Genomic DNA, 22,209 nt, shown 5'->3' with positions numbered 1-22,209 from the left:
TTAGATCAGTCGAACATTTAAGCAACTTCACGAATATCAACCACTTTGGATGAATCACATTATAGCCAAAAGTGATACCCCATATGATCTTGTCGATAGGAATTCAGTTGTTGGAGCTTGATCGGCACAAACTTCACTGCTGAGCGGTGATTGAATGATTCATATCATTATTCGATCCGGCTATTGCAAATGAATGCATGTCTGATTCAGAGTGGGTGGTGTATTTGTTGGAGCCCGATTGGCACAAACTTCACTGATGATCGGTGATCGAATGATTCATATCATTACTCGATCCAGCTATGCCAATGAATGCACGTCAGATTCAAAGTGGGTGATATATTGGCTGGTATAGAAAAGAAATCAGTGAGAAATATATTTAAAAATGAAATGAAGATATTTGCAAAAGTGTGTATAAATAGAGGATATATATTTTTTTATTTTTTTGGTGTATTAGCAGATTTGTAGTCACCTCATGGGTGGGTTAGCTAGTCCAAGAATTTAAGACTGCTCCATACTCAAGGATCGATCCCCTAACCATTTGGTTAAGAATGGACAAATCTCATGTCATTCGACCACACTCCTTGCATTTTTTTTAGTAAGTAAATTACAGTGTGACTGTTGCAACTCTCAAGCCACAATGGCACCGAATACACCATTGCAATGCACCGCACTTAGGGTGGATTTCAAGGCCGTCCCTCTGTCTTGCACACTGCAATAGAGTCATGGGTTGAGCTAATATATTGTGAATGCTGTTCTGATAGCTTCTAAGCTTCGGCGGTTAACAAGGATACGTGAACCTACCTTTAAGCATTATTGGCATCAATTTTTTTTTATCTTAACCTCATTAGATTTCCTATAAAATACTACGTCAAGTCAAACGCGGATTATCCAAATAAATAAGAAATACACTCCCTATTCCACATAAATACAGTCATAATTTTTCAATGACATATGAGAAGGGAACCACACAAGCACGTTCATCAAAATTTGAAAATGTCTGACCATTAAAGAAAAGACTTCTCATACAGTGTTACAAATTTTACAATCCTGACAAATGTTGAAAATGAATATGCTATTATCAACACCATAAAAAATACTAGTACTAATAATCAAAAGCAAGTCAAAATAAAGTAATTACACAAAGAAAAAGGAAAAACTGATCGGCTCAATGCTCCTGTCAAATGGAAGAACCAAGTCGCCTCACCTACAACTTGAACTCCCACACAACATAGCTCCATAGCAAACATGATTGCACACACAAAAAAAAATTAATGATAAAATTGCGGAAACTAGAAAGCTTTCCAACTACCAGAGTCCCTCGATGGTGTTTGAGCTTCACGAGACGACCTAAATGGCTCATCTGACCCGAACGGATCAGCTGTGTCATCGAATCCATGGCCATAATCTGCATCCCGTGTGCTACTACTCATGGAATCAAATCTCGTCATTGACGCTTGTGGAGGAAATGCCCCAAAATTATAATCAGAGTCTGCAGTGCTGCGGAAAGAGTCGAACCTTGTGAGGGTCTCTGGTTGAGCGAAGTATCCCTGATCAAAGTCAGCAGAATCTCTAGTGCTTCGCATGGAATCAAATCTGGAGAAGGAGTCTCGTGAACTGAAAGGGCCACTGTCTTGCATGTTGAAGGAATCAAATCTTGAGAAGCTATCAAATGAATGCTGCTCTTCTGAACCTTCACTAATTTTTTTCGGAGAGCTGAAGTTGTACATTGGCGTGGTTGGCACGGAGTCTGCAAACAGACTATTCCTTGCAAACAGATTGTCCGCATGAGGAGAGCTTAAATTGTAAAGTGGAGTACTTGGAACTGAATCAAAAAATGGCCCCTGCTTTTGAGAAGGTACGTTGGATGGGGTGCTGGGGACTGAATCGAAAAATGAGCCCTGCTTTGGAAAACCAGTGTTGGATGGGGTGCTTGGAACTGAATCGAAAAATGGCCCCTGCCTAGGAAGAGATCCATCTGTGCCTCTGGCCCCTGTTTTGATTGGGTTTAGACCCCAGTCGTCAGGGCCAAACAACGAACCAGCTTCCTGAGTAACAATGTGAAGAGAAGGCTTAAGACGCCATAGCAAACGAACAAATTAAAGCTGGAAAAACTACTGAAACAATAACATTCTTCCAGCATACCTTTGAAGCAACAGAAACAGAATCCCATGCTGCATCCGCATCATAATGTGAATCGAAGGTACCCCAATTTTGATCATCAAAACGTTTGTCCCCAGAAAATATAGATTCAGCCCCATATTCACTGCAATTGTGTAGCAGGTTACTTCAGGATGTCTTGTACAAGAGCACGAAGTTTAATAAAAAGATCGAAAAACCTTTAGTAGATGGGGTACTCAGATGTCAAAGTTGCCAGACTATTCGTGACAGGAAAATATTTTTTAATCTAAAATATGGAGAAACAAGTAGTGCCATTACCTTTGGGTGTCAAATGCATGCGGTGAACCATTCATGTTGAAGTCCTTATTCATTCGCAAATCTCGGAATTCCTTGGACGGGCTGGCAACTGCATTATTTCCTGCTGGACTGTCAGGTGGAGTTCTTGCTGTATGCTCTGAGTTGTTGGTCTCTAGCCTGTCATCCTCAGTTACTCTCTCCACAGAACTTGGCAACTCTGAGTTGTTATCAGCCTTAGAAGGTGATTTTCCAGTCGTGCTGTTGTGAAATGAAGAAACCTTTTCTCTAAAGGCAGATTTTAGTTTGGGAGGAGCAATCACATTTTGCACTTCAAGAGTAAGCTCCTTGACATAGGTGAATCCTACAATAATGAGCACCACCAGAGGCAAATAAGAGCAAATTATTCGAAAACGAATTCTCTGCTCTTTCTAGGTAAAAGTAAAAAGCTCTGAACCCTGATAAGTATCCAAAAATGCTTTTAACATCAATAGAATCTAGCTTCACAAAAAGTACCTTCATCTTCGAACTTATCCCAATCTTCATCCCAGTCAGCTGCTGTTCCTTCAATGCCAGGTTGCCAACCTGGACATGAGCTTAGCAGTGAAATATTGATAAACAAAATATATCTTATCAAGCATGACAAACTTCATCATATCTTATTTGAATCAGTTTAATGAAGCCAATTGGTTGAGCTGCCATCTACCTTGCTTCTCTCAAGGTACAGAGTCTTTTGTGGATTAGTTAACAGAATTTAGGGTTCCAAGTATAAACTATAGCGGCAGCTTTATATTCATGATTGTGTGAGAATCCTGACCAAATCAATACTTCTTTAAACCTATAACTAGTGGAAAGTATGCAACCTAGGCATTTATCCAATTGCACTGTGAAGATGACAGTAGTTTACAGAAAAAATGTAGATTATCTTTACTAGCTTGACTCACTTATGCAAGTCAAGCATAAAAGAAAATTTACCAACCAAAAGCAAGAAACAAAACATCATCATTACAACAAAGAGAGGTCAACACTAAAATCATGTAACATAAGAAAACAGTTTAAACGATAGAGAAAACTGAAGGTGTACAGCTGCAGATTATAGATAACAAACATTAAATGCTTTCAAGTTTTAAATTCCAGCTTTTAGTACCTGATATGCACATAACTAATTGCCTGGATTTGATATAGAGACCACACATTAATTAGATTGCAGTGACAAATAACACAGCAAAGTAGTAACTTGTACTAAAACATAGTACTTTGCATAAACTAGGGCTAATAAAGTGGTTTTCAATTATTCAAATAACAAGAAATGCAGATGATGGCACATGCATATATTGTGATTACCAAATGGAAGTTCAAGGAGTGAAGTTGGTTTTGCACGCAATCCATAAGTTTTGCAACGTTCATTCAAAGCTTTCACTAGTTCCTCAAGATCTGATTGGACCTGATTAGCTCGATCCTGGTAGACAGTGAACATATTTTACTCTGAAAATTCTCACAGGTCCCAACTAAATCAATTGGAGGTGGTACATACCTGAGCACCATCAGCATTCCCTTGGTCCAATTTAACAATTGCCCGATACAGTTCCATTTTTTTCTCCTACATATCAAATGACCAAAATAGTATCATCAGACATCTGAAAAGAATGAGAATCATAGAACTGGCAACACCATTGTTATAAATCACAGAGTAATGAAACACAATGGTCACCTGAATATCACGAAATGTGGCCTCTTCGATTGTTAATTTGGAAGCTACATCTCCAACCTGCATGTACTTCTCTTCGTATTTCTTCGCTAATAACTCAGCCTGAGGAAGAACAGCTCAGACAAATGAGTCAACAAATAGCAATAAAAAGTGGACATGAATGAGTCATATGCAAGAATATACCTCTCTCTTGTCACCTACAACTTTTTCAGATATCTCATTCAACCTATTATCACATCGACTTTTGTACAGGACCTGAAATCAAATGGTACATGAGGGATGCAGCAGATATGTCATAAGTGCACAAGACATCAAATGGGAATTTCTTATTATTAGAATTTTTGTAATGGGAGAAAACATTGGTAATTTGAACAAAGAAATGGCATGTAAAAGCTCAAGATAACTTTTGAGATAAAAAATTGACATGTGTATATCCAACACAAAATTTGTGTCTTTATGCCTTTTCATTCTCATAAATGAACAAAGAACTCACAAGTTCTTGCATCTTAGCATGGTAGAACTGAACTTTCTGTTTAGCCTCCAGAATATCCTTCTCCAGCTCTACCACCTGTATAGAAGAGATTGCATGTCAAAAAATTAAGGGTTCCAAAGTAAAGGGGAGAAAACTGATATCAGATTCTCTGCTCTTTGGTTTGATCATATTGCCCTCAAGTTCAACTACAAGCCTAAGAGAAAGAAAATGCTCCATTGTACAAAAGATAATGCTGGCAAAGTGAAAGATAACAGCCTATTTTGCATCAGATATTAAGGATTGAATTGTGTATGTACTTAGGTTAATTTCAGGCTTGGGGATTTCTCATCCCCTTGTAATCCTTATTTTTATTTTAACATATTGTTTTGTTGTAAAACAAATGTTCAAATTATATTTTGCTACTCTACTAAAGTTACTTTGATAAATAGTTAAATGCGTTGAATTCTTTGGTCTAAAAATAGTGACCAATAACAAAAGACACATGATGTGTGAGAAACAGCTGCAACAACAAGCAGTTTCATGATAAAAAAAAAATGCTACATGACATGAGTTCAAAAAAAATGCTCCAACAGCAATGAGTAATTAGACAATTCAAAATCACTGAAGAAATGTCGATAAAAATAAGGAGCAAATTATATATTAGTTTGACCAGCATTAAAGCATTCTGCTTTGAACTCAGTGTCACACTTCATAAATGTTGATTTACAAGTTTTGTGTATTGTAACTAGTCAATTCAAAATCACTTAAGAAATGTCAATTAAAATAAGAAGCAAATTATATACTAGTTTGACCAGTATTAAAGCATTCTGCTTTGATCTCTAAGTGTCACTTCACAAAAGTTGATTTACAAGTTCTGTGTATTGACCGCACCATATTATTGAAGTGTGACTTCAACAAGAATAAGAGCAAGGGAGAAAATAAGCATGAAAGGGATAGGTTGGGATAGAAGAGATAGTCCAGATATACATGGCACATGCATACACAATTTCAATCTATGAGACTATACTAGTATAACTTCTCTGTCCAGTATTGTAACCAAATCATTTAAACACAAAAACCACAACAAGATCAAATTTAGTATCCAAAACAAGAATGAATTTCTGGAAAAAGAAGAAGTGCGGCGTAAAATAAGTAACCTTTTTCTCAGCATCCTTTGCCTCCTCAAACTTTTTGTTCAATGCATTTTGCTCCTCTGAGCTAAGCTGGTCTAAGAGATGCTTCTCCAGCTCCGGTACTTTAGCCTTTTGTTGAATGGGCTCATCAGGGTGGGGAACAGGCACTGGGCGTGGTGGCCTTCCGGGACCAGTAGAAGGCATAGCTCTTGCGTTGCTAGACCCTTGGGGTTGTTGAAAACCTTACATAGAATAGATTGACATTAGTCAAGTAAACCATTTGTCGATGTACATGTTGTTAATGAACAGAATAAAATGTCAACCAGAAGGTGGTCTGAATGATGTAACACCGTGCACAGCAGTAGGTTGACTAGGGGCAGAAAACAATGTCTCATCTAATATAAAAGAGTGAGGAAGCACTGTAGGAAGATGGCGCCCTTCCCTGTACCGTTCCATCAAATAGAGAGCAACACAGAATTCCCTCAAAGAAAGCATACTGTCATTGTCTTCATCAGACAAGTCCCAGACCTGTTTTAAGACCTCTAACAAAACAAATACAACAATCCATATCAGGAAAACTGGTAAGAGGCAGCCGTGATAGCATATAGTTTTAAACTTTTAATGGCGACATGCTTTTTACAAAGATTACAAGCAATCATAAGATCCATCCAGCAAATACCATTAATAACAAACCACCTAAGTTTGAGACTTCATTCTTTCACACCAAAGGGACCAGCACAAGGCAGGGAAAATAGATCTTCCACCGGACTATACCCTTTTAACCATTTGAGCACGGTTTTACCTTTTACTCTTTTAGTACTAGTCAAATCTCCCAAATTGGATAAAATCAGTTACTCACTGAGTGAGGCATAGATAGTCCACCAACAGATTAGAAACCTTCTATTCTTGCTATACTAAAAAAGAACTAGAGTAGAAGAAGGAAGAAATAATTGAGAGGATAATGAGGAATAATTAATGTCTTGACAAGAGGAGGAGCTGCAATGGTTTCATTTTTTTTTCTATTTTTTTTTTTTGCAACGGTTTTATTTTTGTTTTTGGTGATTTGAATGGATTAGGATCAGATTTAGGTGAAAAGATTCAGCATTAATAATGATTTGAGTTATTTTAGAAAAAGAAGATTTGATAAGATTTGAAGGGTTCAGGGTTTCTGATTTAAATATTTTAGAGCTTACCTCGAGGTAACTTCCAACTCAAGAATAATTTGCGTGCTTGGTCACCAGTAATTTTCCCATCTCTGTCAGTGTCAACTTGTACAAACACCTTGCCATACTTCTGAACATCAGACTGGGTTATTCTTGGCCAAGGACCCTTAGATTGTCCAGCTGCAGGAGGATGGTGCCCAGCTGCAGGTGGATGATGGCCAGCTGCAGGTGGAAACAGAGGAGGTTTATGTGCCGAAACATGCTGGCTTGCTTTTCCAGCGGACTGGACTTGTTGAGCTTGAGTAGTTGGAGGTTGAGAAACACCACTTGGCTTAACTGAAGGCTGGTCTCTAGACAACACTGAATTCCCCATAGATGAGACAGGTCCGCTACTTGTTGGATATGCAGGTCCAGAGGAGTTCTGTGGTGGTTGAGAAGATGCTGCAGAGAACACATCTCCAAACACCGAGTCTGACGGTAAACCATTTCCTGCTGTTGAAAGGGTGGGGGAAGCAGATTGTAGTGACCCACTGATCTCTGGTGCTTTTGGTTGAGTCATAGGTGACACTGTTTGGCCAAAGACACCCTGAGTTGCAGAAGGAATCAAGTTTCTGTTGTTTCCTTGAGAAGAAATTCCAGCTTGGGAGCCATTTACACTCCCACCAAGAGAATCGAACGAATTAGTAGGAGGAGATGTGGTTATCAAACCAGTCTCAGGCATACCATGGGTTGCAACAATTGGATGAGATTGGAATCCAGAACTAGGAGGCAAAGGCTGAGGAGGCCTCATCACTTGGTTTGGCTGAGTTAGAAGTGCCTGCTGGCCACTTACACTGATACCTGGCATAGGGGATGAAGAGCCAGCCAATTGTACAGGAGATGGATTTGCCCTTGCATTTGGCTGAGGAATCAGTAGCCCAAGATTTATCTGAGGAGGAGGAATTTTGGATGCAGCTGGACCATTTAAGGCAGCCTCCACAACTTCTTTGGTCAAATCTCGCTTGCTTTGAGCAACTGTAACAAGTTTAAGAGCATTATAAAACTCTTGACGGCCCAGGAAACCAAGTCGATTTTTATCAGCAAATGTCCATATCTGCACAAAAGAATGATCATTTAGTATCCATTATACAAAACATTTCCAAAGGGCACATTGCTGTAGTTGCAACAGATTAAGGTATTTGCATGACAGTCTGATTGTAACAACTGTTCTTGCTAAAGCAATATATAGCTCTTCCATTCGAATAAGAACAGCAAGATCACTAGAAACAAGTTTGAAAACACTCATCAACATATGGACAATTTTCGGTGACATGCATAAATCTCATTAAAGCTATTTATTGTCAAAAACATCATTGAAAATTAACACATGCACCCAAAACAAACACATTAATCAACAAACAGAAAAGGCAGAGAACCATTCAGACCTACTCCCATCCAACTTTAAAACGATGAGACTAAGACTTATGCTCTCATTCTAGATCCCACAGATGATTAAGCTTGAACAACAGAAACCAAACTGACAATGGAGTTTGACCTTCAGATCCTCGCAGATCAACTGTTTCAGCTGTCTCGTACAAAGTTAAGATGGTCTAAATCCTCAAGGGAACAGCGAAGTTAAACTTCACAACTGAGTTTATGGAGCTATTTAGCAAAGATCAGCCTAAAAGCGAAAAACCTGCTCGGCTTTTTAAGCAACTTGGATTTTCTTACAACTCATCCAATTACTATAAGTTATAGAGATATTTACCTAAAAACTTAACCGCAAAAATGCTTTGACCTTCTAATTACTAAGCAACTAGCCGTCAATTAAGGAAAACTCAGCACCACCAGACACTCTACCCGCATCTTGAACTAAATTAGCCAGTGATAAGAGTGGAAAACCAACATATCACTTAGTAATCATCTTAAGATGGCAAGTTGGTGACTGATCGTAAAGAATAGTACAGTGGTTATAGCAACTCATCTCATCATCGAGTAACGACCAGAAGAAACTAATTTCCTACCCAGAAAATGGAACACCGACAAGGATAAAATAGATAGAAAACCAAAAAATAGTGGAACCTGAGCAAGGACTTGTCTGGGCAAATTTGAAGCTTGGAGAAAATTAACGGCCTCAATCCCACTAATCCGCCCATCCCGATCCACATCGGCTCTCTGGAAATACGCCTCAAACTGATCCATATTCGGATTCTGCCCCGCCATTTCCCTCAATTCCAAAGAGAATCGCGACGCCTACGAATCCGATCGATGAATCAATGCACAGATCGAATTTAACCGCAAAGCATGCTAACGTCAGATGCACGGTGATGCAGGCAGCGGGATCTACAGATTAGGTTTTAGGTATGGATAGTGGTTTGGTGTGGGGTGCGAAGCTGAACAGCAGAGTGCATCGACTGGAAGAATTGAATTGCGTGTGGTGAACCTCCGGTTCGGCGGCGATGGCGGCGGCGCCGTGGAAGAATCTAAAAGCGTCGGAGAAAATGGAGTGATGGGAGAATCGAGAGAGGGTAGGGGGAGATAGATTGGGGAAAAATGATTGTTTCTCTCACCGAATGATAATTTCGATTTCCAGATGTTCTTTACTTTACTTTTTTTTATTTAATTTAATACTGTTCCTTTTAAAATTTATGAAATCAATTATCATTAATAGTAGTATAAATCACTTCTGTACACACACAATGTGCTATAATTACGATGTCAATATATTTTTATTTACGCCCTTTCTTTCTGTGATCAAATTCGCATTGGCAACTACTAGGAGCTACTTGGTATGACGGAATGGAAGAGTAGAATAGAATGTGATTCCTACTTCTATTCTATTCATTTGCTTGGTGTGATAGAATGAATAAGTAAATGAATGAAAATACAAAGGAAATCCAAGAACTGATATTTCATTCTTATCTTCATTTCATTTAAACCTCCATTCCATTTCACCCTTATTCCATTCCATCATATCAAGCATGGTTAGTATTTGATGGTATAGTATTAGTAATTATATAAGCTTGAATCTTTACAAGATTAACTAGGTTGTACTAATTGATTAGTGTTATTTATTTTTCATATTGTGGCGACATATAAAAACATTTTAAATCGATTTTTTTTTTATTTTGTTATTTTTTAATTATCTTTTTTTCATTTCATTAAGATTTATTGAAAATATATAAGAATAGATATCAAACAAAAGCAATAAATATCTTTAAATAATTATAAATTGCAAGAGAACAGTGTCAATCGAATTCATAGGAATGCGATTCGGGTGAAAAGTTTTTATATAAAGACTAAAAAATGATAAAAAAAACAGAAATAAGCTGAGGAGTTAAAATAAAGTAAAATTAAAGCAATAAAAGTAATACACACATATCACTGAATGGACAAGAGCTACTCCTAACTCGATTCAGTATTGTTTCAACCTATTTCACTTGTCTCGTTCCTAATACAATCTAGTCAATTAATGGCCTTGTTTATTTTACACCCATTCGTAGTTGAATACCTACAAAGGATTGTATGATTAAGATAAGTTGAATATGTCTCAAAGTCTCTACTCACTAACCTTTCACCCCCGCAGGTGGCTTTATAGATTATGAAATAATTTCTAAAACATGTAAACAACCTTGATTCACCCTTAAATCATCTCCTAAATAGTTTAACCTAAAGTTTCTTAACTATGTCTGCTCCTTACCTGAGTTAAACATACATCAGAATAAAGGCTACTATTGTTAGACATGCCCAAGGTTTTCGGTTCCGGCGATTAACCGCCGAACCGGAACCGTCACTTTTTTCTTGAACCGAAACTGCCGGAATTTGAACCGCGGGCCGTTTCGGTTCCAAATTTTAAGAACCGAAACCGCCGCCGAGCCGCCGGTTCCGGACGGTTCCGAACCGCCGGTTAACCGGCGGTTTCACGGTTCCGGCGTGGCGTTCAAGGCATGCAGCTTTGCAGCCGTGATTCAGCTTTTTCAGACGGTTTATTGACCAAAACCGGCGGTTAACCGCCTAAAACCGTGAAAATCGGCGGTTAACCGCCGAACCGGCGGTTTAACGGTTTGGAGCGGAACACGAGGCTGACACGATGGGATGGTTCAAGGTAGGTGGTGAGGTCGTTTTGCAGACGGTTTGTTGACCAAACCGGCGGTTTTGGTGGTAAAACCAGCGGTTCCCGGCGGTTTTTGACCGGTTTTTCAGCATTTTTTTTTATTTTTTATTTTAATTCGAAATTTGAATTCAAATTTATCCAATTCCCCCCAATTTTTATATATAAATACCCCCATCTATCCTCACTTACATTTACCCCACTCTTGTGTTAATAAGAGTTTCTCTCTTCAATCTCTCAATTCTCTCTCTTTGTCTCCCATTTCTCATTGTGCTATTTGTGCTTTCAATTATTCAAGTGCTACTCTCATAATCATTGTGCTATTTGTTATACTTGTTCTATTACTATACACTATAGTTCTATAAGTTGTCTTTCTCAATCGCTAAAAAAAATTAAAAAAAAAATAAGTCCATATTTCTACTATAATTCCATTATCCATAAACTATCAAGATGTCATCCCGAGAAGGTCGTATTGATAAGGGAAAAGGAAAGTCCAAGAGGCCTAGTCGAAAATCCGTTATTGATGAGATTTCTCAAAGGAACATGGATATGTGGCAGGTTAATATTCATTATCTACTAATATTATTAATTATGAATTACATTACATTATTGTTCATAATGTTATTTGATATTTACACTACAAATATTATTTTGTAGAATCGAGAAGAGCAAGATATGGCCAATGCTATTGCTCTCTCCCGCGCTCAATCCCAAGGCGGACGTGGATATGGTGGCGATGCTTATGTTGGTAGTGGTAGTGGTGCTCCCGGTCCCGGTGCCTATTCTCAACAAATTCCAACTCTGGTGAATCTTGATGACGATGATGATGATGACGAGGAGGAGGAGGCGGAAGAGGAACAACAAGAAGAAATACCCCCACCACCACCAAGGAGTCGTCGTGGTCGTGGTCGTGGACACCCTCCTCAACCTCCTAAACCAACTGAAAGGTCTTTAACCTCAAACATCATGGTGAAACATTTCAAGAAGGTACTAGATACTACCGATCCGGGCACTTATAATGTGTATTGCAACTATTGTGAAAACGTATACATATTACGAAAGGGTGGAGGATATGGTACATTTACCCGTCACATGGAGAAAGCGCATCCGGTCGAGTTTGGTATCGCTCCAACCCAAACTCAACTCAACTTTCAACATGGAGTCGGGATCGGGAGTGGGACGGGTTCATCCCAAACATCAGGTATGTGTAGCAATACTCTTTTAAAATATGATCACAAAAATGCTCTTAATGTGATATCTAGATTTGCTGTGATGAAACATCTTCCGTTCAATGCTTTTGATAACGATGCTTATGAGTCGAGTATGCGACAAGTTTATAATGCTGCTGCAAGAAAATTGAGTCGAACTTCTATGACTCGAGTTGTTGTTAGACAATGCATGGAAAAGAAGGCGCAATTAGGTACGTTTATTGTTAACTTGGGTCATAAAGTTTCGATTTGCTCTGATGTGTGGACTGATTGTTTTTGCAAAAATTCATATATGGGCATCACTATGCATTTCGTTGATCATAGTTGTACTTTGAACAAACGTTTGATTGCATTTTGGGAATTTCCCGCACCACACACTGCACAAGCAATCGCTCAATTGATCAAAAAAAAATTTTCAATTGCTCATATTTTGAATTTGTGTGTTCAAGATGCGATTGATTTGTGGCAAAAGTATGTTGATCCTATTAGAACTGCTGTTAAGTTGATTCATAACAAAGCTTCTATTGGTAGAGCTTGAAAGAAATATTGTCATAGCAAGCAGTGCAGGTACACCAATTTTCGTTTGGATGTTTCAACTCGTTGGAACTCGACGTACGATATGTTGGAGTCGACCTTGAACCACATTGAATATTTACGTGATTTTTTTAGAACTTGCACGTATGTTCCTTCAGATTTGCTTTTGATACCCTCTTGTTGGGACCATAGCATGGATTTGTTTCGATTATTTCAAGCTTTCAAAAATGCCACTGTTGAGTTGTCCGGTGTTTATTATCCTACTTTCGTGCGTGTTTTGGAGCATTGCATGTATGTGGCAATTGGTTTTAAAACATGTGTGAAAAATACTCAATTCATAGAGTTGAAGGCTATTTTGTTTTATATGGTGGAAAAATGGTTGAAATATTTTGCACTTATTCCAAATGTGTTTTTTATTGCAAAATGCTTGGATCCAAAGTGGAAGTTGCATGGTATGCATAAAATTTTAGACATGTACTATGGTTGTTTGCACGATTTGGATTTTTCTCAACTTCGCGAAATGGGCTTGACAAGAGGAGAAGGCTTCGAACTAAATCTTCCGAATGTTGAAGAAATCAAACTAAGGTTAGATAGTGCACTTCGTGCTCTCTACGCGGGATATGAAATGTGGTATAACACCATTCACCAGGTACGTGCTCTTCCTAGTCCGTCGACATTTGATTTTGGTAGCGGGAACTATAACAATGTCATGATTGCTCCCGATGTAGTATCATAATTGCAAGATCTATACGGTGCTACAACCAATAGGACTAGAGCTACTAGTGAGTTAGATATATATTTGGAATCGCGCTCTATTTTTCAAAATGCAGGTCCTCCTACTCAACAAATTGACGTCCTTGATTGGTAGGGGACATATGACAAAGAGTTTCCGATACTCTCGATAATGGCTAAGGAGATTTTCACCGTTCCCACTTCCACCGTCGCCGTGGAGCAAGCTTTTAGTGTCGGCGGTTGTGTCCTAGACGACAAAAGGAGCAATCTCTCCGCCAAAAACATGGAAGCCACTATGTTACTTGATGATTGGGCAAAGGCGGACTTGAGAGCACAAGAGTCGGATTTCGACTTCCGTGTAGAGAGTGATGGTGAAGAGTTTTCCACCGATGATGAGGTCGGAAGCGAGGGCGCTCAATAATATCAATGACGGGGGGCGGTGAACGGCGAGCACGGCTGACCAAAAAGGTAAGCAAGGTAAGAAAACTACGTGGGCTTTGATTCTTCAATAAAATTGTGGATACGTAGGCAACTCAACTTAAATTTGAAAAGTTTAACTTTGAAAGTTTAAGTTGAGCTCAAGCCCTTTTCAATTTTTTCCTTTTCCCCCAATTTCATAGTTTTTTTTTTTTATTTATGTTCCGACTACACTTGTAAATTATATCACATTGTTGTATTTGTATTGACAATTGTAATATATTGTTGTCCGTTACAACTCAAATTCAATAAAATTGATATGATTTATACCTTATTCGTCTTATTTCAATTTAAATTATCCATTGTCTTGTTCCAATTTATTGTATAAATCCAAAATTCAAGATAACATAGCAAAAAAAAAAAAGAAAAACCCGCCGGAACCGCCGAACCGAACCGAAACCGCGATGAACCGTACGAAAACCGGTGGTTCGGAACCAGAACCGGAACCGCTGGTTTTTGAACCGAAATTGGAACCGTCTAAAAGCCTCGCGGTTTGGTTCCGGTTCCAATTTTCCCGAAACTGGAACCGGAACCGCCGGTTTACGAACCTTGGGCATGTCTAACTATTGTATTCAAAAGTAGCTAAAGAAATGAGAAATTCATCATCTGGATAAATAAAGTTCAAAACAATTCCTCCTACAAACTAGGAGTAATCTAGAAAATTTGTTACACGTGACTTTATAAATAAAATCTCTAAATACAAATACCACAGTGGACGAATATAAAGTTGGATGAGATAAAGAGCGTCTTCAATCCTCTCTTGTTTGGATTCCTTGGGCTCTCTTGTTTGGATGTATGGATTCCTAGGATTCTCCGTCTCGCGACGAATGAAAAAAATAAAAGGAGAAAAAAAAATGATGGAATGGAAGATAAGTTAGTGATATAATGAAAACCATATATCTAATACAAACTCAAAACTTTAATCCTAGCCACAAAATATAATAGATCAACGCTTAAGATATTTCCAGATTAAAATGTCAATAACTTCTATGAATCTATCAACAGAGGGTGTATTGGACATTTTTCATACTATGATTAATCATTTAATAATAGAAAGATTGTGTAATCTCGGATCCCTCGTCTTCTCTCCTTCCACTATTCACATTTAATTAAACCATTTCAATTCCCCCCTCATTCCAACTTTTGACGTTTTGGATTCTCTCAACCCTCATCGGCGATAATCTGCAGCGACACCATAGTTATTCCAAGCAGTAGCGGCGACACGAAGGAGCAAATTGCAATGAGTTATGGGCAGCGAAAAACTGGGCGGAATGCGGCTGAATCCTCGAACAGTGAGTTTTCCAGCAAAAACCCTAGTTTTCACTAATACTGTAATTTTTTATTGGCTAGTTAGTTGTTTTCCGGCCAAAAAATCTAGCGAATTCCGATTATGTGTTGATTCTTCGAAAAAAACACATGAATTTGTTGTTGAAGCTGTGTTGATCCTTTGTTGATGTTGAATTTCTAATAATTCTTTGTTGATGTTGAATTGAATACTGAAATCAGTGTTGATTTTTTCGTTGAAACTGTGTTGATTCTTTGTTGATTATTTTGTTCTGATGTTGGGGATTTTTTGTGTTGAAATTGCGTTGATTCTTTCTTTGCTTTAATTTTTTGTTGAAATTGTATTGATTCTATGTTGATGTTGATTTTTTTATAGATCTTTTGTTGCATTTTTGTATGCTGATTTTGTAACAATGGTTACAAACTCAACACAAAATCAGTAGAATATTGTTTTAATCGTTTTAATACTAGTTTAATTAAACAAACTCAACGGGCCATTGTTTTAATACTGGTTACAAAATCAACAGACATGATATGCACAAACTCAGTAGACCATTGTTTTAATTGTGTTGATTTTTGTACATTTTGTTGGTTGATTTTGTTTCAAAATCAGCAAAAACTCAGCAAACATGATCTGCACAAACTCATCATACATGATTTTGTTTTAATCGTGTTGAATCACTTCTACTGATTTTGTGCTTGTGCTAAATTTGTATTGATTGCGCGTTGATTTTGTGTTGATCTTGTGATTTCGTATTACATCTCATTCGAGTTGAGTTTAGGTGTATTCCATACAGATATTTGTGTTGATATTGTGTTGATCTTGTGAAAATGGTCATGTTGGCAGGAAAGGGTAAATCTATTGATGAGGGTGGAACAAGTATGAAAAAAATCCTTCAACAGATTGTGCGGCTTCAAGGCAATCAGGGTGATCGTCCCACAAATACTACAAACCATGCGATGAAAAAAACCCTTCAACAGATTGGTCATCAGTAGCTAATTTAGTTGTTGAAACTATTTAGCGTAGCTTGAAGCATACTACTTTTTTAAACACCGTACTTTGTTGAAAACTGAGAAAGTTCCTTTTGTTAACATTATTCTTATTTGAATAACAGTAAGAACTCATTTTCAATGATTGAAAAATAGTATTGGTGTTCTATTCAAATCAAACTGATTACGTTATTGGTCTTTATTCTTCTATAAGAACGTCGTAAAAATAGCTTGAAATATTATTGACAAATGCTTGTCGAATGTTGGTGGAAAAATTGAACATACTAAAGCAATTAAAAGATGGAAAACCTGCTTATCAAATAGTTGAAAATTTAACAAAAAAGTTAATGGAATTGCGTTGTAGAATCAACAAAAAGTGAATAGAACTGCGCAACTTATCAAATAGTTGAAAATAGTGTTGAGACTCATCCTACATAGAATCAACAAAAAGTCAATAGCATTTCAACACATGTTCAACGGAAAAAAACTAACACAATCCGAATAACATCAACACAGGAAAAAACCGATGTGACACCGACAAAGAAATCAATTTAAGATTCGGCCAGATAATAAAAAACCTCCAGAATACGCCGGCAAAAAAAATTCAGTCTTCAGAATAAAGTTTCCGCGTGGTGTTAAGATCCTTAAGAATATGTGATTATTTTCAGTTTTGGAAGGTGGGAGAGAAATTAGGAACGCATAAACCGCTGAGAAAATTAAGTTACAAAATTACCCACTGTTGACCAATTACATACTCTTGTTGACATAGTAATTGAACGCAATATTAACCACAAATCTTTAATAATTAGTGGCTAGGATTAAAGTTTTGAGTTTGTATTAAATATATGGTTTTTATTTGATCACACCCCATGAAGGATATAATTAAATATTTGAATTATAAAATCAAGGGACCCTTTAATAAACTAGGACAAGGCTTAAATCTAATAGGATTTGAATTCTTAAGTCTATCTGAAGTAGGAAAGAGATTGAGCCTCAAAAGGCATGTTGTATAAATCCTGAATTTACGCTAAAATCTTGCACTGCGCAAATTTCATATAGTGGTCATAACTTTATCTATTGGACTCCGATTGAGGCGTGCAAGGTATCTACACGAAGCTCTTTCGAGGATGAAGATATCAATGTTCTTATAAGAGTATTTGGATATCATTTTTGTAGGCCAATTATTTTTTATAGTCTGACTTTCTTCTTTTGTTCACTTTGTCTTACTTTCGATAAAAACAAACTTACAAATCTAACAAAAACTTACTTTCTTCTTTTGTTCATTTTGGGTTTCCTTTGTTACTATCATCTTTTAGTAAGAGAAACAAACAAAAACAGAAAAAATTAGTCAAGAGGGTTTCTTATACCCTTAATCTCCAAAATTTTTTGTTGGCTCTCTCTTCAAACGAACAACTCCTACGTTGTAACCTTAAATTGGAGGTTAGATAACATTATTCACAAAAGAGAGAAAAATGTAGTGTAAAAAAGGGTTTTCTTATACCTCAGGAGGTGGAAGAAGGAAGAGAAAATGGGAAGAAGGATGGAAGAATGAAGAGAAAGACTGATGGCTTCTAATGGAAGAACGAAGACAGATGGAAGTGGAAGAATAAAGGTAGAGAGGGGGGGGGGGGAGAGAGTACGATGGTTTTGGTGTCTGATGGTTTAAGCTGATGGGTTTGCTCTTTATTTCCTTTGTTACTATATCTTTTAGTAAGATAAACACCAATGAGTCTATAAAACATTTAAATGTGTATAAAACCAAGGGGAACCTATGCAAATGTGATTCATATCACTTTCCTCACACACACGATATATATGCGGTTATGATTTGTTCATTCTTCAACTAACCGTCTACCGATTCCTACGAGTTCTCATAAAATTTGTTAATAAAATTTTAAATTATTTTTGAAATATTTGAATCCAATTTATTCTCACTTGAGAATATGATTAGTTCAGTAAACCAATCATAATCGTTTTAATAAAAAACATAATTACACTTGCTTTATTATAGCTCAGCTGATCCAAATGAATTTCTGGAGATTTATTCATGAATTGTTCATTTTGGGGAGTAAGTTGACCGGCTGGCTTAAGCTGTTTGTGGACAATCATAAGTATCTAGAAATAAAGCTTGAGAACCATGAATTGGCAGTTGTTAAATCCAAAATCATAGCACAAGCTATATCCAGCTTGAGTCGGGGCTACTGGCTTTGCATCCATGTGGCCCTTATGGTTCATTCACCAGAATATACGACGAGCACGATGGTCCCAAAGCTTTTGAGTTTATAAGAGACCGTCTGTTTGAAACTGTGAAAAAATAACCTCTAATGCTAATAAAATTCTAGCTCATGTTCTGGATTTATCATTTTTCACATTAGTATATATAGTTGACTATGAATGAACGGGAAGTGGAAGCATAGTCGTATTGTTTGGTATGCGTCTTAATTGGAGGATGGATATATATTGCAAATGTTGAGATTGTAGAGCGTTCTTGGGAAGACTGCTTAAGACCAAACTACATGTTCATTTGGTCCTGGAGCAATTGGTTGAACACAAATAATACATCCAAGCCAACCAATTACCTATAGACTTACACCTAATTCTAAAATTAAAAAAAGGAGTTAAAACCGCTACACTTAAGGACCCGCAAAGCCATTCCACTACAACGATTAGTCTTGGCGTGTCAATGGCCTCATTCTGGCTACATGATTAATTGTTGATGTTTACATTCGAGAGGAATCAGACATTTTGTATGCCCTAGTACTTGTAGAGTTTGAACTCAAACATGCATAATACTTCATTATATTCGGTTCTCTTGGGCTATGGAATTTCATTTCCAATGGAAAAAGCAGTTAATATGGTTATAAATTTGTCGCGAAAAAGAATTGCAAAGAAATTGTTGAAAAGACACTTAAATCTAAGGAGCTGAAGAGACTTGACAATACAAAGAGGAGATTGACCCACAACGATATCTCGGTTGTTATTCTCTTCACAGTGGCATATACAACCCTTACTTCGTACTATCTCACGAAGACACGAGATGATCCTAAGGACCTGTTCAGATATTTGATATGAGAAGATGAGAATTAAATTTAGACAAGATTTGACCATGTATGACCGAGATATATGTAACTGCATTTTGGTGTTTAGTGTCCATGAAATAAAAGTTCATACCAGCGTGTAAGATTTTATTTTATTTATTTAATTGCATGGGTGTGCTCTGCTCGCTGACCAGAATGCCCCCATAAATTTCACAAAATTTCACCAAATCCCGCCAATTTTAAATTTTGCGCGTTAAACCTGACCCATTTGATTTTATTAGGGATGAAATAAAGATTGAGAAATCATGGTCGCAACTTCATCAACCCTACTGAAGTGATGCATTCGGGGCTCCAGTGCGGGTGAAAGGTATGAACTACACAATGAATTTATTGTCTAGATAATTGTCATATCTTGAATGTACCGTGTGCTTTTGTGAATTGTTTTTTTGTGTCTAGTATGGTGCGTTTTCGGCATCACGTTTTGTTTAATTTTTTCGCTTAGAATTAGATGAACATGATGTAATGTTGGGCGACGAATTGAGTTAGCGATCATTTGAATTAATATTTGTGGTATACATTGTGTGTTTGTCTGTTCATCATGTTGACCATGCATTCTCCAAATTGGTTAGGTTTCGCATTCTCCAAATTTTTGTAGTTGGATGTCTCGACAACTATTTGTTTTTTACACCTGCTATATTCAGGCAAAACTAGAAAACTATTCTTACGCACCGATTGTGGTATGGTGAGTGTTATAGCAGAATGGAATAGGCTGCAATTTTTGTAGTTGGATGTCTCGACAACTATTTGTTTTTTATAAATTAATGTTTTGTATGCTAGTGTCATTTTCATCTTATTATGAACCAATAGGCTGCAATTTTATTAAAATTTAAAATCTCAAAAAAAATTAAATATAAATGTAGGAGTATATTTTAAGTTTTTAATTCTTGTAACTATGGGTGGGAATACGGGTATCCGTGGATATCCGACCCGAAAAAACCGAGTACCCAATCCCGAAAATCATCTAAATGTCTATCAAAAACCGACCAGATATATTTTCGGGTACTCCAATACCCGCCCCGGGTATCCATACACGACGTATCGGATACCCAAATACCCGAATCTTTACATGTGTTAATAACTAATAAAAAATTCAAATTTTATATATTAATATAAATATAGAAATATTAAATTGACTAATATCTTTAATGTTGCATTTATTTTTTAGTGTAAATCTACAATAAACTGGGTCACTTTTATTTTAAAGTATATGATTATATTTATGGAGACTGGTTATGCAATATGTAAGTAGAATAATAAAAGTTAAGCATTTAATTAAACAGTAGAAACAACCAATAATATCATTCAAAAGTCAAAATAATTAACTAAAATATAAAAACCATATGAGTTGATTATGCAATACGTAAAACTTGAGAGTTTGGAGAAGCCGTGACCTAGAGTAAGAAAGATTTACTTATTTATATAAGTTTAGAGAAAGTTAATCAAGTAAGTTGTAATTAGTACATAAATTAGCCTAGCTCTTGAAGTCCAAAATGGCTAAACCTTATTTAAAAATTGCTTTAAATAGTAAATTGGATATTCGGGTAATATCCGATACCCATTCGGGTTATCCAATACCCGATTTATTTTATATTTCAATATCCAATCCCACATCCAATCCCATAAAATTGGATATTGAGTATCCAATACCCGACGGATATCGGATCGGGTACGGATAAACCCAATACCCGATATCCGTATTCCCACCTCTACTTGTAACAGGTAAAAATAAAGCTACAGAAATCAATCAATAATGTTTTAAATCTTTTTTTTTTCTTTATCTATACTAAGTACACATGTCCAATTAATATAGATAGGTGATATATCACTTCAAAACTCCAAATTATAAAATGAGAATCTATACAATATATAAAAAGAGAGTTTTAGAGTATTTAGGGAAATATCCTTTTAAAATAGATATTATTATTTGAATAAAAACTACTTTTTTTTATTAAATTGTTATTTGAAGTTGGTGGGAAGGAAGTTATTTAAAATTAATAGGGAGTTAATGGGTGGTTAGTTTCTTTTCTCCTCTCTAAATCTTCGGTGTTTTTATTGCTTATGGTGAATGTTTTTATTTTTGCAGATATTGCAGGTCAATTTATTGCCATAAGAGGTTAGCTTTCTTCTTTGAAATATCTTTCTATTTATTGTTGATCTAATGATCTCTTTTTTTTGGTATATGTTCATAAAAGATTTGCTCAACTTTCTTCTTTTTTAAACCATATATCTCTTTATTGTTGAAAGATTCGCTTAATTTTCTTCTCTCTAAAGTCTAAACTATCTTTCTGTTTATTGTTCATCTACTGTTTTTTTCTTTGTCATTTATTGCAGATGAATTCATGAGCTTAAAAGGGTAGTTTCCTTTCCTGTTTTTTTTTTATGTTTTTAGTTTGATTATTTAATTTATTTTTGCTTGTTATCGTGTTACTTTTTCTTTTGGATCCTATCTTCAACAGAAGAATGATATTGTATCGTATGCTAACAATTTAATTGTACAATTATTCTTCATTTTTAGTTTATTCACGTAGGGAATTATTGGCACACAATTGCCATCAAAACAGTATTCTGTATAAGAAAAACTGTCATATCTTTACAACCTATAGAATAAAAATCATCTTCGTGGATGGTGTGTATTTATTGTTGACTGACTAAGTTTTAATAATTTTTAGCATGTGTATATATCTATATAGGTTCTGCATTTACGTTTTTTATTGTTTTGATATTAGTTATTTAGAATATTATAAATGATTATTAATATGTCTAAATATTTTTGTTAATTAATTATGTAAAACTAAATTTTTTATAATATTATTTTAATTTACTAATTAATATATGCATTTGAATTATACTCGACGTTAGTATTTAAAGTGTTTACTAACGTGATTTGAATAAATTAATTTCATTTTAT

The 22,209-nt window shown here is 36.3% G+C and overlaps 1 protein-coding gene across 1 annotated transcript; it reads right to left on the bottom strand.

Annotated features, from left to right (window-relative positions):
- Window positions 1-976: 976 nt before the first annotated feature.
- Window positions 977-9,448, bottom strand: LOC125211430 (actin cytoskeleton-regulatory complex protein pan1-like). The gene is made up of 13 exons (XM_048111212.1): window positions 8,950-9,448; window positions 6,919-7,981; window positions 6,049-6,267; window positions 5,750-5,967; window positions 4,614-4,688; window positions 4,304-4,375; window positions 4,124-4,222; window positions 3,947-4,012; window positions 3,757-3,871; window positions 2,929-2,997; window positions 2,437-2,776; window positions 2,143-2,263; window positions 977-2,045 (listed from the first exon to the last, which is right to left on the bottom strand). The coding sequence occupies exons 1-13, from the start codon at window positions 9,088-9,090 to the stop codon at window positions 1,290-1,292; spliced, it is 3,354 nt and encodes a 1,117-aa protein (XP_047967169.1). The 5' UTR covers window positions 9,091-9,448; the 3' UTR covers window positions 977-1,289.
- Between the last annotated feature and the right edge of the window lie 12,761 nt (window positions 9,449-22,209).

Source organism: Salvia hispanica, chromosome 3 (assembly GCF_023119035.1).
Source record: "Salvia hispanica cultivar TCC Black 2014 chromosome 3, UniMelb_Shisp_WGS_1.0, whole genome shotgun sequence".
NCBI lineage: Eukaryota > Viridiplantae > Streptophyta > Magnoliopsida > Lamiales > Lamiaceae > Salvia > Salvia hispanica.
Note: the sequence above shows the minus strand (reverse complement) of the source record. Positions and strands in the feature narration are given on the sequence as shown.

Bases quoted from the DNA above. Each gene is read 5' to 3' on its own strand.
- LOC125211430 (XM_048111212.1), bottom strand. From the start codon at position 9,090: ATGGCGGGGCAGAATCCGAATATGGATCAGTTTGAGGCGTATTTCCAG. The intron at 7,982-8,949 runs GTTCCACTATTT...TCTTTTGTGCAG, and splicing joins CCAGACAAGTCCTTGCTCAG to ATATGGACATTTGCTGATAA. The intron at 3,872-3,946 runs GTATGTACCACC...ACTGTCTACCAG, and splicing joins GGAATGCTGATGGTGCTCAG to GATCGAGCTAATCAGGTCCA.